This window comes from Physella acuta, unplaced genomic scaffold, assembly GCF_028476545.2.
Source record: "Physella acuta isolate Inbredline_101_S28 unplaced genomic scaffold, ASM2847654v3 ptg000151l, whole genome shotgun sequence".
In the NCBI taxonomy this organism is placed as follows: Eukaryota; Metazoa; Mollusca; class Gastropoda; family Physidae; genus Physella; species Physella acuta.
Window position 1 is genome coordinate 1,647,501 of NW_026731670.1, and position 15,000 is coordinate 1,662,500.

The following is a 15,000-nucleotide window of genomic DNA, read 5'->3' on the forward strand; positions in this document are numbered from 1 at the left end:
AGACCGATAGTAGAGCTTATTCGATCAGGAATAGTCATACCGCAGTAGGAAGCAAACAGTGGATCGTTTGCTGAGGTCCCTTTATAGACCTCCAATCTATCAAAGAAGCATTCTTGTGAGCTTTCTAAAGCAAAATCTAAGAATCTGGATGTACAAGTTAAGAAAAAATTACACCTCTGAAAGAACAATACAACACGGTTTCTTAAGAGTGTAGGATCTGGAAAAATATATTTTTAAATATAAGAGCTTATTTAAGGTACATCCAAATATGTATTTCCAAAAACAAATTGGTAAAATATTTTTGGTAACTATGACAACGGCAGCCATTTGGAAAAAATTAACCTTTTCGTAGCATTTTTATCATGCATAAAATATTATATTTTATGCTAAATAAACAATGAATTCAAAATCTTTTACCATTTATTCGGGAAATCAGCTAAACATTTTAAATATACATCTTCAAACTTATTTCGTTACTTTTAAACCGTCCGACTATTACAGTATATATAGGGCCTATGGCTTTTTATGTTTTACTAGGCGTATTAAAACTTTTTACAAAACGATACTAATATTTTAAAACGGTAATTACATCAGTGTTTTATAACACGTAACCAGCTTAAAGCCCAACAACTGAGAATTTATAACTAAAATGATTGTAACAAAACGAGTTACTGCCATAAACCTGTCCATTAAAATTATGAATTATTTCACCTAAAATGTTAAAACTATAAATAATTACCTGATGGTGATCTTCATGAGTTGTTTGGGTGGTAAGCTAACATGACAATTGTAATCAAATGGGTAATTCTGCGGGTAGCCGGGGCTAGTTATTGTACCCGAGAGTGTGTTACTGCCTGCAACTATGTTACAGAACCGGTCATCAACTGCAAGACAAAAGTATTATTGTACAAGTTAAAAATAAAATATATGACATAATATCCTTTACATTAAAGTGAAAACATGTATTTGGTTGAAATTACATTGACTTACGTTTACATTGTGTGATATCTGTTGTATCAATGATATATCCAATTTGTTCACAAGAGCAGGTGTAGCCACCTATTGTGTTTGTACATACTTGCTCGCATGGACTCGAAGTACCGCTGCATTCATCAATGTCTGAAAAATATGTATGGGAAAACGTTAAATATATTTTCATATTTTAATCGTGAATTGTCGATTTTTGTTATTTTTCAAAACTTATAAATATTGTCTATGTTTATTTGTGTACACATTTGGTTAATTATTATTTACACAAGAATTTTACTTAAAAAACATTAATTGTAAGTAATTAAGTTGCATGCCAATGCTTATTCTATTTCATTTGGTTGATTAAGGTATTTCTTATTACTGAAAATGCGAAAGTATTGCTTAATAGCAATACATATTTCGTTGACATAATTAAATCGTTTAACATAAAAATGATTTAATAAAATAAATGGCGTTTTTTTAATTTAATTTTCTTTAAATGGGTTCCTTGCACATATACGTTGGAGCGAGAAAAAATACTTTTCAGAAATAATTTTTGTCAAACAAAATGACAGGTAAAATACCAAACAATTTACAATGTGGGCCTATAGCTCAACTATATTTAAAATATTTGTACTATAAGAACTAAATGGTTTGGTGTTTATATAAAACATTTGTTGTTGAATTCATTAACATAGTTTTGGCTTAGTTTATGGAGACCCTTAAAATTAAATGTTCGAATTTAAATAACACTAATATTGGCCCTATATGAAATTTTTTTTTAAAATGTGGTTGATAATCCCTGTTGCCTTGTGAATTAAGACATATACAACACAGACATTTATATTTGGTTATCAAACTATTTTTACATAATATAATATACATGCGTTTATGTTTTTAAACTTTATATTTTATTACTGTAAATAAAGTTGGAAAATAAAAGAACTGTTTATCGTCTCTATTGAAGAAAGACCTCACAATAACAACGTATTGTCAAATTAACAAATAAGCGTTTTTACAGTACGGCAATGAGTACTTTACACAGCAAGGTTTCATGTATTATTTGGCGAGTTAATAAGTCAAATTTGGTGTCGCATTTTTTTCCCATTGGGTATTGGCCCACGTAAAAAGAAGTTGGTTAGTTAGAAGTGACTTAAGTATAATGTCGCTCTCCATTTTCTACCAATATGACAAAATACAGAGGAAGCAAGTTAAGTGGGCCTACAAGCTTGTAAAATTATTTACATTTTTATAAATGTATCATAGTATTTGTGTACCAATATATACATTACCTTCACACTGTGTTTGGTCTATGCTACTCATGGTATAACCTGGATTGCAGGAACACAAATAGCTTCCATTTGTGTTGGTACATATCTGCTCACAAATCGTTTCGTTGGAATCTAGGCACTCATCTATGTCTGAAATGTTATTTTTCTAGCAATCTTTTAAAATTTGTAAAACAAAAAGGGGGTATTTTTATGTTATAGCCTACCTTATAAATCGGCAATACAAAACGAAATTTGTGAAAAATTAATAAATCATATTTAAAACTATATTCTTAATCTTACTTATATAAACACCATTTTTGCTTGACATCTTTTTAAATTTTGAAATTGCAATCACACACGTTATTTTGTATTCACTACAGCATCGTTTTTTATTAGCTTATGCAGCACATGACATTGTAAAATGTTTCTCCAATGGGTCTTCATGATACTCATCATGTTTGTGGACTGTGATATTTCTAAAGAACGTTCTCGTTTGAGTATGGAAAGTCTTCGTATGTACTTGACTTATCTCGATAAAATTATTGCAAATATACAAACAATCATACCTAACACTTCTAAAAATTGTTGCTGCTGACTACACAGCAAGATTTACAAGAACATAGGACTACTCAGCGTACATTTACATATCATTATTTAACAATAAATTAAGCGTTTATATAAGTCAAATTTCATGTCACATTGCTTTGCCATTTAGTTTTCAACTAAGTGCCAAGTTTTAAAAAAATCTGTTTGTTTGAAATGAATAAAATGTCGCTCTATATTTCTCACCCATACGACATTAAACTGAGGAGGCAAACCAAGTACAAGCTTGTAAAATAGTTTATACTTTGCACATGTAGGATAGTATATGTATACCAATAAATAAATTACCTTCACACTTTGCTCGGTCTATGCTACTTATGGTATAACCTGGATTGCAGGAACACAAATAGCTTCCAATAGTGTCGGTACATATCTGCTCACAAATCGTTTCGTTGGAATCTTGGCACTCATCTATGTCTGAAATGTTATTTTTGCGGCAATATTTTAAAATGTGTAAAACAAAAAGTGGGTATATTTATGTTGTAGCCTACATTATAACTCGGCAATTCAAAACGAAATTTGTGTAAAATTAATAATCATATTTAAAACGGTATACTTAATCTTACTTACATAAACAATATTTTTGCTTGACATCTTTTTAAATTTTGAAATTGCAATCACACACGTTATTTTGTATTCAATACAGCATCGTTTTTTATTAGCTTATGCAGCACATGACATTGTAAAATGTTTCTCCAATGGGTCTTCATGATACTCATCATGTTTGTGGAGTGTGTTATTTCTAAAGTACGTTCTCGTATGAGTATGGAAAGTCTCATTATGTATTTGACATATTTCGATAGAATTATTGCAAATATACAAACAATCATACCTTGACACTTCTAAAAATTGTTGCTGCTGACTGCACAGCAAGATTTACAAGAACATACTTGGCGTACATTTACATATTATTTTTTAACAATAAATTAAGCGTTTAAATAAGTCAATTTTTCATGTCACATTGCTTTGCCATTGAGTTTTCGACTAAGATCTAAGTTTTAAAAAAAATTGTTTGTTTGAAATGACTAAAATGTTGCTCTACATTTCTCAACCATACGACATTAAACTGAGCAATCAAGCCAAATACAAGTTTGGAAAATAGTTTATAGGATAGTATATGGGGTCATCCATAAATGACGTCACACTCGTAGGGGGGAGGGGGGTCCGTAATTTTGTGACGATGTGTGATGAGGGGGAGGGGGGGGGTGGTTCAGATGTTGCGACGTCACATTTTTGCATTATAAAAAAGCAATGTTAGAAAACGAATTTTAGACGTTATTTCGCGTTTTAGATAACTGTTTTAATAAATTGTAATAGTTTAGACAAGATTTTGGAAAAATATCGATGTTTTAAAAAAATTCAACTGCAATTTTGAGGGGGGTTGTAGGTTGAGGTGTGACGTCATTTTAAGGGGGGGGGTCTGACTTTTTGTGACGACGTGTGACGGAGGGGAGGGGGGGAGGTAAAAATCGTCAAAAAAAGCGTGACGTCATTTATGGATGACCCCTATGTATACCAATATATAAATTACCTTCACACTTTGCTGGGTCACTGATACTTATTTTATAACCTGGATTGCAGGAACACAAATAGCTTCCAATAGTGTTGGTACATATTTGCGCACAAATCGTTTCGTTGGAATCTTGGCACTCATCTATGTCTGAAATTTATTTTGTAGCAATATTTTAAAATGAGTAAAATAAAAAAGTCGGTATATTTATATTGTAGCCTACAATACAACACGACAGTTAAAACGAATTGTTTGAAATATTTATAAATCATATTTAAAACTTTAAACCTAATCTTACTTAGAAAGACACTAATTGCTCGAAATGTATTTAAATATTAAAATTGCTAACACACACATCAGAGGAATAGCGGGTGGGGGTGGGGGGGTGCGTACAGCACCGGGTGACACCATTTAGGGGGGGGGGGGGGTGACACCAAAGCAAAAAATAGCAAAATATATTCAGAAAAATGATAATTTTACTTAATTAAATGATTAAATAGAGTGAATTAAATAGTCTTTTAAGAGCAAAGTGAACAAATATGACACGGGTGGAGGGGGGTGAAATCATGACGTAAACCTGCTAATGATAAAAAAAAACATGCAACATCCAGCTGAAATTATAACCGAATATAGGTACAAATAGCAAGCATTATCTGGGCACAGTTTAAAGCAATCACCGGGGGGGGGGGGGTGACGAGGGTGGGGGGGGGAGTTACATCAACTCAACGTTCCAATATAAATGCCTGAGGAAAAAGGTTTGGTTGAGAATCGTAATAAGCTATATGCTAATCCATGTATTGGGGGATACAAAATATAAATACATCCAATAGAAAACAAATATTTGAATACATCTACACATGCGTATACACATACTTACAAGTGTATGTGGAATTATTATATATATGGAATATATATATATGGAATATATATATATATATATATATATATATATATATATAAAATCATTGATAAAATCATTGCAAACATACAAAAAATTCTTACCTTGACACTTCTCATGATGGTTGCTGTTGACTACATAGCCAGGTTTACAAGAACATACTCGACGTCCATTTACATAACTTGTAATTTGTTCACATTTACAGTTGGCTGAAATTAGGAAAATAAAATTGTTGTAATGTCTAATGAAAATATGCTCTGCCGCTACTGCAATAGGTTTGCTTGCCTCAACACATTTATGTACGTGTAAAACCCGATTCCAGAAAAAAAAAGTGATCAGTGTTTCTTCCAGACTTTTTTCTCCGGGGGGGCACTTGAAATTTTCGGGGGGGGGGGCGGTAGACTTTCTTCGGGGGGGGGGGGGGGGCGGACACTTAAAAAGTATATATTTTCTATATAAATTATATAAATTTCATTTCGTTCGGGGGGGGGGGCGGTAAAAAAATTTCGGGGAGGGGGGGGGGGGGCTTCGCCCCCCGAAGAGATGCCTGGAAGAAACTCTGAAAGTGATGCAGATAAACATTTATGTTACATTTTTTTTAAACATATTTTTTACTTCTAAAGACAAAAAAGACAGAAAGTAACGTGTGCAGGTAAAACAATTATGTAGCATACATTAGTATGATTGTGTACCGTTAACTCTAAATAATCGAAACGTTTATTTCAGGGTATTTATGATGAAATTTCAAATTGAATAGCTATATCAATTAATAGAAAAACTGAACGCGACTGATTGTCAGGACAATCACCACTTTGATGTAAGCCCTACCTCATTTAGCGATAAAGCAAATGTGCTTAAAATCTCCACATAAACTATCGCATCATAACCCCCCCCCCCCACCACATAACCCCTCTTTTAAAAATATTAAAGCATTTTAAGTTGTCAAATTTTACTAGAATGTTAATTTCATTTCAATAATATTTAAATATAATTCTTAATACACTCACCTTGTGTATATAATGGACAGAAAAGCAATAACACTGCAATCACACATTTTGAATAGCCTAACTTCATGTCTGAACTGTGTTGGTTGTGCTGTTCAGTAAAGTGAAAAAAACCCTGCTAAATATGTTAAGGTGATTGAAAACGTTTCATTTCTATTTTTATTATTTATATATCACTATTGTATTTAGTATATACTCAACATAGTATTCTGCCTAGCTTGGCGTTGTATTTTTTTTAAATTGATCTATACATTACCTTACTTAAAACCCGAATTATAATACTAACAACCTATGATATTTACGCTTCACGCAATGTAGCACCAAACTATTAAAATGTTCTGTTACATTCATTGTGCAACCGCTTTGATTATTAATAAACAATGTAAAATCTAGAATCTTATAGGATAGACGTTGTTTGGGTTTGGAATAGGCAGGGCATCCCGGAGTTCAATGCCATTGTCAGTCATTGTTTATAGTTGACCACAAATACTAGTACGTGTGTATGACGGGTTTGTTAACATTTAATCTGTTATGGTACCTAAAATGTTTGGTACACCTGGTAAGTTGTATTGAGCTGTTCCCCCACCCATCTTGTCAAAGGAGAGGGGAGGTGTTATAACTGAATCCAACCCCCCTCCCGTCCCACACCTGAACTGGGACACAATGCATCCCCGTCCCACCTCGCCAATGTGCAGGCTAGGGCACCCGTCCTTTCCCCTTGCTGGAATGCCGGGGTCAGGCAGGGGTTAAAAAAACTCGAGGGTTAAGCTTGGGCCCTTAGAAAAAATTAGAATAGTTGAACTTTAGCTTTGCTAGGATGTAGTCGTGTTGTGTTTTGTAAAGTGTGGTAGGGCTGGCCCCTAAGGCTGGCCAGTATTAATGTTCAAGACTATTCCCTGTTTTATTGAAGACTAAAGTCGTGACCATTAAATTTCCCAAGCTGAAATTGTGTTTGCGTTTTACTTAAACCTCTCACTGCAGTGATCACCACCATCAGTACCAACCATATAGATGGCTCGATTCTAAACACCCAGAGTTTTCGAAGATTGTTACCCAAAAGACATATGTGTATAAAAAGCAACGTATCAATGAAGCAAAGAAACCCATTATAAGAGGTTTTGAAAAGATGGTACGGCATGCTGGCAGAGGCTTTTAAAAAGCCTATACCCATGACAGTAGTAGTATATTAGGTCACTTTTGGACCGCAGGCGCAGGCGCTGGGTGAAGGAGCCATGGGTGAGCAGGAGGTGGAGCAGGAGCAGGAGCAAAGGATATATAGGAAAATACTCCCCCAGCCTGGTACAATGACATATAGCAAAATACTCACCCACCAGGCGCAGCCTGCCGCAGCCTGGTACAACGACATATAGTAAAATACTCCCTGGGGGAGCAGGAGGTACACCGACATATAGTAAAATACTCACCCATCTGGGTGAAGTTGGGTGAGCAGGTGGCGCAGCCTGGTACAATGGGATATAGTAAAATACTCACCCACCTGGGTGAGGGTGGGTGAGCAGGATGCGCAGCCTGGTACAACGACATATAGTAAAATACTCACCCACCCTAGGGTGGGTGAGCAGGAGCGGGAGTAGGTCAGTAGGTCACCTTTTGGTGACCTTGTGACGTAATTAGTAACATTATGACGTAATCATTGACCTAGTTACGTAATTTTAATGCGTTTTTAATTAGTTTTAATGAGTTTTTTAAATTTTAATTAATTTTTTTTTAATTAGTTACGTAATTTAATTACTTTGTTTACTTTTTAATTATTTTTATTTTGTTTTTTAAATTTTATAGTTGTTTATTTATTTTGTTTTGTAATTTTTATTAACGAGTTACGTAATTTGGTTTTTTGTTTGTTTTGAATTAATTTGATGTTAATTACTTTGTTTGTGTTTTGTTTGTTTATTTTTAATAAGTTTAATTAATTTGATTTTTATTTAAATTTGATTTTTTAATTAGTTTAATTTTTTAAATTTTAATTTTGTAATTTTAATTTATTATTTTTATTAATTTTTATTAACTAGTTACGTATTTTGCTTTTAATTAGTTTGATTTTAAAATTTAATTTGTTTATTTCTTTTCTTTGTTGTTTAATTTGTTGGTTTGTTTATTTACTTGTATGTATGTTTAATAGTAAACGGATAGGGGTGTTGGTGGATGAGAGGGGGAGTAATGATGGGGTTTGAGGGTAGGGGTGCGTTAGCGTGTACTTTGTGAATAACATACATTAACAACACCTGTTACTCGCTAACGGCACCCGGCACGTATCGATTCACCAGCAAAGTTTTTCTTTTTGTGAGGGACCGTACACTGTCCGAGTTAATTTTGGTCACACCCACTCGACCATCATCAACTTGATAGCCCACCTAATTAAATTTTTTGACACCCGTCATTGATTTATGTGGGTTCGCGAAGCGATCCCACCGGGAGGTATGGTAATTAACGCGAAGCCAGCGTTAAGTGTGGGAACATCTGTTACCACGTTAATCGATTTTACCGATCGCTTTGTTAGCTCCGCGAAGTACATAGGTCATTTGATTTTAATTTTTTTAAATTTTTAAAAAAATTTTTAAATTATTATTTTTAAATTTTATTTTTTAATTGTTGTTTACTTGTTGTTTAATTTAATTACTTTGTATAATTTATTTGTTTGAAATTCCTTTTAATTAGTTTGCTTTTAATTTCTTTGTTGTACGCCGTTTGAAATAAAAGACTAACACTAGCGTGTACTAGAAAGTGTCATTGTGTATAACATCCATTTAACCACAGCTGTTACTTATTAGCGACAGCTTGTACTTATCGATCCGCCCATGAGCCTCACCGGCGCTCCCCGTGGTTGCTTAATAGCGGACTCACTGAAGCGATCACAACAGGTAATTAATCGAAACCATTAAGTCCCTCTCCGCGTTAAGTGTGGCGACAGCTGGTGCTGTAATTAGTCACGGCTCTCGGCTTTTTTCATTAGACTACAGCTGTACATGAACTATGTTCACATATCGTACGCCCGGTCATTCTTTGATCAAATTAAAAAATTTTGTTTCCACATGTCCTGCGAACCGTCCCTTGCTATGTATGAAAGATTAATGGTTGTAACTATGCGCTTATAGCGAGGGTCAGCGAAAACAAAAATATATTTAAGGGTCGGAATTTTCTTTCAACCACCGTTAAGTCAGGTTTTGAGACGAAACGAAGTCTCGGTAGGTTCGTGTTTTTTAATGGGCGACAGGGCGACTTGATGCGTTGGTACGTAGGTATGCGGGGTTAAGGTTCTATAACTCTATATATTTAAATACGTTTTTTTTTTTTTTTTTTTATTCAAATGAGTTTACTCCCCCTAACGTAAGTACATGTAAAGAGGGATTTCCTATAGATCTGTAATGAATTAGGCCTTTTTTGACTATGACTTGTTGCCCAGGTGTTGACATGATACGCTTTTTTTTTTTTTTTTTTTTTTTTTTTGAGATATACATACACACACACACACACACACACACACACCACCACCACCACCACCACCACACACACACACACACACACACACACACACACACACACATGCGCGCGCGCGCGAAATTCATACCAGGTCGGTAATGGCGGAGAGAACTTATAGGTATACATTATCATGGCGACAACAAAAGCGACTCTTATTTTATTTACATGAAAGCGTGTTTTCCAAAAAGTGTCACCATGCCATTGTCATTTTCGCAGCGGGGTTTATTTTAAGTGTACCCCGTGCACGGTTGTTTACATTTTAAAAGACGTGTCGCGTGTCTTCCCCTTATACATTTTAAAAGACGTGTCGCGTGTCTTCCCCTTACGGCTTCCCTAATAGAGAAACGAGAGGAAAGACAACTGTTCTAAAATTAGAACAGACTTGTCTACACACACGAGTATCGTCCCTTGTGAAAAAAAAAAATTCGCGTCAGATTCCTTAACTAAACAGTCAATTTCTTTAACAAGTTAAAAAATAATTTAGGAAGACAAGGGTTAACAACATTAGACGCTACCGTTTTTGTTTCCTGTGACGACAAGGCACAATACACTTTTGTATTTTATGTCTCAAGTAGAGGGTGGGATATTTTTTCTTTGTAAGCGTGTTGTAAACAATGGGTAGAGGAAGCGATTACTAGGTAAGAGGGGAGAGAACGTGACGTACATCGCGATATTTGAAAACATGGCGATGTTTAACCTCAACCAAAAAAGGCAATGAACCTAGAAGGAAGACGAATATATATCTTAGTCTTGCAGCAGATTACCTCCCCATGTTCGCTTTAGTATTACAGTTTTCATCAAACTTCTTTTTGACTTGAACTTCTTTAATTTTTAAGAAAGTTTACTTATACATATAACATTACGTCTAAAGACATTTTTATTTTATTTTTACCACTCAATGTATTTTGTTTTTCTATATCTTACATTGTCATCTTAATTTTTGATCACCTTAGTAAAAATTTGCTTAAGATTATAAACTTCAAGTTTTAAAAATCAACAACGTTATAGTACGTCGTGTCAAATGACACACCGTTTAAAATGCCTACATTTAAAGTTCACCAAAATAAGGACGTAAAAAACTAAATATGATATGACGTTAGCATACATATCATTCAACCTAATCACTCTAAAGTACAAATCAATAATTTTTATTGATTAAGGGGCTGGGTGAGTTATTTTTATTCGGGTGCCCAGGGAAGGTTTGGAGTTGGTTGGGACAGATTTTATACACGAGTCGGTGACGTTTTCACCGAGGCAGGGTTCGAATCTAGACCATGCATGTTTTGGAATTGTTAGGGAGAGTTAAACTAAGGTCGGTGAAGTTTTCACCGAGGTTGGTTTTGAACTCGGAACATGCATGTTTTGGAATCGGTAGGTGTAGAGTCCATACTAGGGTCGGGGAGTTTTGCTAACACTGAGGCAGGTTGCAAAGTTGGCACATGCATGTTTAGGAATTGATGGTAGCCGAGTTCATACTAGTGTCGGTGAAGGTTGGTTTTGATCTCGGAACATGTATGTTTTGAAATTGTTGGTAACCGAGTTCATACTAGGGTCAGGGGAGTTTTTGTTAACACCGAGGCAGGTTGCAAAGTTGGTACATGGATGTTTAGGAATTGATGGGAGTCGAGTTCATACTAGGGTCGGTGAATTTTGTTAGCACTGAGGCAGGTTGGAAAGTTGTTACATGCATGTTTGGGAATTGTTGGTAGCCGAGTTCATACTACTGTCGGTGAAGGTTGGTTTTGAACTCGGAACATGCATGTTTTGGAATTGTTGGTAGCCGAGTTCATACTAGTGTCGGTGAAGGTTGGTTTTGAACTCGGAACTTGTATGTTTTGGAATCGGTAGGTGTAGAGTCCATACTAGGGTCGGTGAAGTTTTCACCGAGGGTGGTTTCAAGGTTGGTCCAGGGATGTTTTGGAAGTGTTAGGAGCTGAGTCTATACTAGAGTGGGAAGGATTTTGTTTTCACCGAGGCAGGTTTCAAACGGGGGACATCTCTGTTTCGGAGTTGCTCGGTGTAGAGTTTACACTAGAGTGGGACGGTCTTTGTTTTCAACAAGACAGGTTTCAAAATTGGTACATGGATGTTTCGGAGTTGGATGGGAACGTTGTCACTTGTGACAGTAAACGAAGGGGGATAAATGTTTGTCTGTTACTTTGTCCTTTGTCTGTCCAAGTAATAGTGTGGGTAGAGGTACGGTCTGTTTATCAAGCAGGTGTTTAGGGACGGGGGCGAGGGCGGCGGACAAAGTTGTCGATGTAGGTAGGGTGCAAGAGATATTCAACGAAGAGTGGTGTCTACAAGTTATGTATCCCAGTCTGTTGGAGTGGTTTCTAGGAGGTTGTGATATTAGTTGAATAAATATTTGTCTGTAGGATTGTCATACAGCCTTAGTCTCTTAAATGGAATAGGTATAGTGTGGGTAGTAGTACGGTCTGTTTATCTAGCGGTTGGTATTGAGGTTAGTGTGATGACGCAAGGTTGGATGGGAGAAGGGGGAAGGATTGCGGACAAAGGGAAGGGGAAGGGCGAGTAGTGATAAAAATAACTCACCCAGCCCCTTAATCAATAAAAATTATTGATTTGTACTTTAGAGTGATTAGGTTGAATGATATGTATGCTAACGTCATATCATATTTAGTTTTTTACGTCCTTATTTTGGTGAACTTTAAATGTAGGCATTTTAAACGGTGTGTCATTTGACACGACGTACTATAACGTTGTTGATTTTTAAAACTTGAAGTTTATAATCTTAAGCAAATTTTTACTAAGGTGATCAAAAATTAAGATGACAATGTAAGATATAGAAAAACAAAATACATTGAGTGGTAAAAATAAAATAAAAATGTCTTTAGACGTAATGTTATATGTATAAGTAAACTTTCTTAAAAATTAAAGAAGTTCAAGTCAAAAAGAAGTTTGATGAAAACTGTAATACTAAAGCGAACATGGGGAGGTAATCTGCTGCAAGACTAAGATATATATTCGTCTTCCTTCTAGGTTCATTGCCTTTTTTGGTTGAGGTTAAACATCGCCATGTTTTCAAATATCGCGATGTACGTCACGTTCTCTCCCCTCTTACCTAGTAATCGCTTCCTCTACCCATTGTTTACAACACGCTTATAAAGAAAAAATATCCCACCCTCTACTTGAGACATAAAATACAAAAGTGTATTGTGCCTTGTCGTCACAGGAAACAAAAACGGTAGCGTCTAATGTTGTTAACCCTTGTCTTCCTAAATTATTTTTTAACTTGTTAAAGAAATTGACTGTTTAGTTAAGGAATCTGACGCGAATTTTTTTTTTTCACAAGGGACGATACTCGTGTGTGTAGACAAGTCTGTTCTAATTTTAGAACAGTTGTCTTTCCTCTCGTTTCTCTATTAGGGAAGCCGTAAGGGGAAGACACGCGACACGTCTTTTAAAATGTAAACAACCGTGCACGGGGTACACTTAAAATAAACCCCGCTGCGAAAATGACAATGGCATGGTGACACTTTTTGGAAAACACGCTTTCATGTAAATAAAATAAGAGTCGCTTTTGTTGTCGCCATGATAATGTATACCTATAAGTTCTCTCCGCCATTACCGACCTAGTATGAATTTCGCGCGCGCGCGCATGTGTGTGTGTGTGTGTGTGTGTGTGTGTGTGTGTGTGGTGGTGGTGGTGGTGGTGGTGTGTGTGTGTGTGTGTGTGTGTGTATGTATATCTCAAAAAAAAAAAAAAAAAAAAAAAAAGCGTATCATGTCAACACCTGGGCAACAAGTCATAGTCAAAAAAGGCCTAATTCATTACAGATCTATAGGAAATCCCTCTTTACATGTACTTACGTTAGGGGGAGTAAACTCATTTGAATAAAAAAAAAAAAAAAAAAACGTATTTAAATATATAGAGTTATAGAACCTTAACCCCGCATACCTACGTACCAACGCATCAAGTCGCCATGTCGCCCATTAAAAAACACGAACATACCGAGACTTCGTTTCGTCTCAAAACCTGACTTAACGGTGGTTGAAAGAAAATTCCGACCCTTAAATATATTTTTGTTTTCGCTGACCCTCGCTATAAGCGCATAGTTACAACCATTAATCTTTCATACATAGCAAGGGACGGTTCGCAGGACATGTGGAAACAAAATTTTTTAATTTGATCAAAGAATGACCGGGCGTACGATATGTGAACATAGTTCATGTACAGCTGTAGTCTAATGAAAAAAGCCGAGAGCCGTGACTAATTACAGCACCAGCTGTCGCCACACTTAACGCGGAGAGGGACTTAATGGTTTCGATTAATTACCTGTTGTGATCGCTTCAGTGAGTCCGCTATTAAGCAACCACGGGGAGCGCCGGTGAGGCTCATGGGCGGATCGATAAGTACAAGCTGTCGCTAATAAGTAACAGCTGTGGTTAAATGGATGTTATACACAATGACACTTTCTAGTACACGCTAGTGTTAGTCTTTTATTTCAAACGGCGTACAACAAAGAAATTAAAAGCAAACTAATTAAAAGGAATTTCAAACAAATAAATTATACAAAGTAATTAAATTAAACAACAAGTAAACAACAATTAAAAAATAAAATTTAAAAATAATAATTTAAAAATTTTTTTAAAAATTTAAAAAAATTAAAATCAAATGACCTATGTACTTCGCGGAGCTAACAAAGCGATCGGTAAAATCGATTAACGTGGTAACAGATGTTCCCACACTTAACGCTGGCTTCGCGTTAATTACCATACCTCCCGGTGGGATCGCTTCGCGAACCCACATAAATCAATGACGGGTGTCAAAAAATTTAATTAGGTGGGCTATCAAGTTGATGATGGTCGAGTGGGTGTGACCAAAATTAACTCGGACAGTGTACGGTCTCTCACAAAAAGAAAAACTTTGCTGGTGAATCGATACGTGCCGGGTGCCGTTAGCGAGTAACAGGTGTTGTTAATGTATGTTATTCACAAAGTACACGCTAACGCACCCCTACCCTCAAACCCCATCATTACTCCCCCTCTCATCCACCAACACCCCTATCCGTTTACTATTAAACATACATACAAGTAAATAAACAAACCAACAAATTAAACAACAAAGAAAAGAAATAAACAAATTAAATTTTAAAATCAAACTAATTAAAAGCAAAATACGTAACTAGTTAATAAAAATTAATAAAAATAATAAATTAAAATTACAAAATTAAAATTTAAAAAATTAAACTAATTAAAAAATCAAATTTAAATAAAAATCAAATT

The 15,000-nt window shown here is 35.4% G+C and overlaps 1 protein-coding gene across 1 annotated transcript in view; it reads right to left on the minus strand.

Annotated features, from left to right (window-relative positions):
- Positions 1-168: 168 nt before the first annotated feature.
- Positions 169-15,000, minus strand: part of LOC131935665 (complement component C1q receptor-like) — a 21,106-nt gene continuing 6,274 nt past the window's right edge. Inside the window, exons 2-8 of the mRNA XM_059292184.1 lie at positions 6,259-6,346; positions 5,356-5,460; positions 4,375-4,503; positions 3,132-3,260; positions 991-1,119; positions 740-884; positions 169-217 (exon numbers count right to left, since the gene is read on the minus strand). Coding sequence (XP_059148167.1) covers positions 169-217; positions 740-884; positions 991-1,119; positions 3,132-3,260; positions 4,375-4,503; positions 5,356-5,460; positions 6,259-6,325 — 753 coding nt within the window. The 5' untranslated portion in view covers positions 6,326-6,346. The remainder of the gene's footprint in view (positions 218-739; positions 885-990; positions 1,120-3,131; positions 3,261-4,374; positions 4,504-5,355; positions 5,461-6,258; positions 6,347-15,000) is intronic.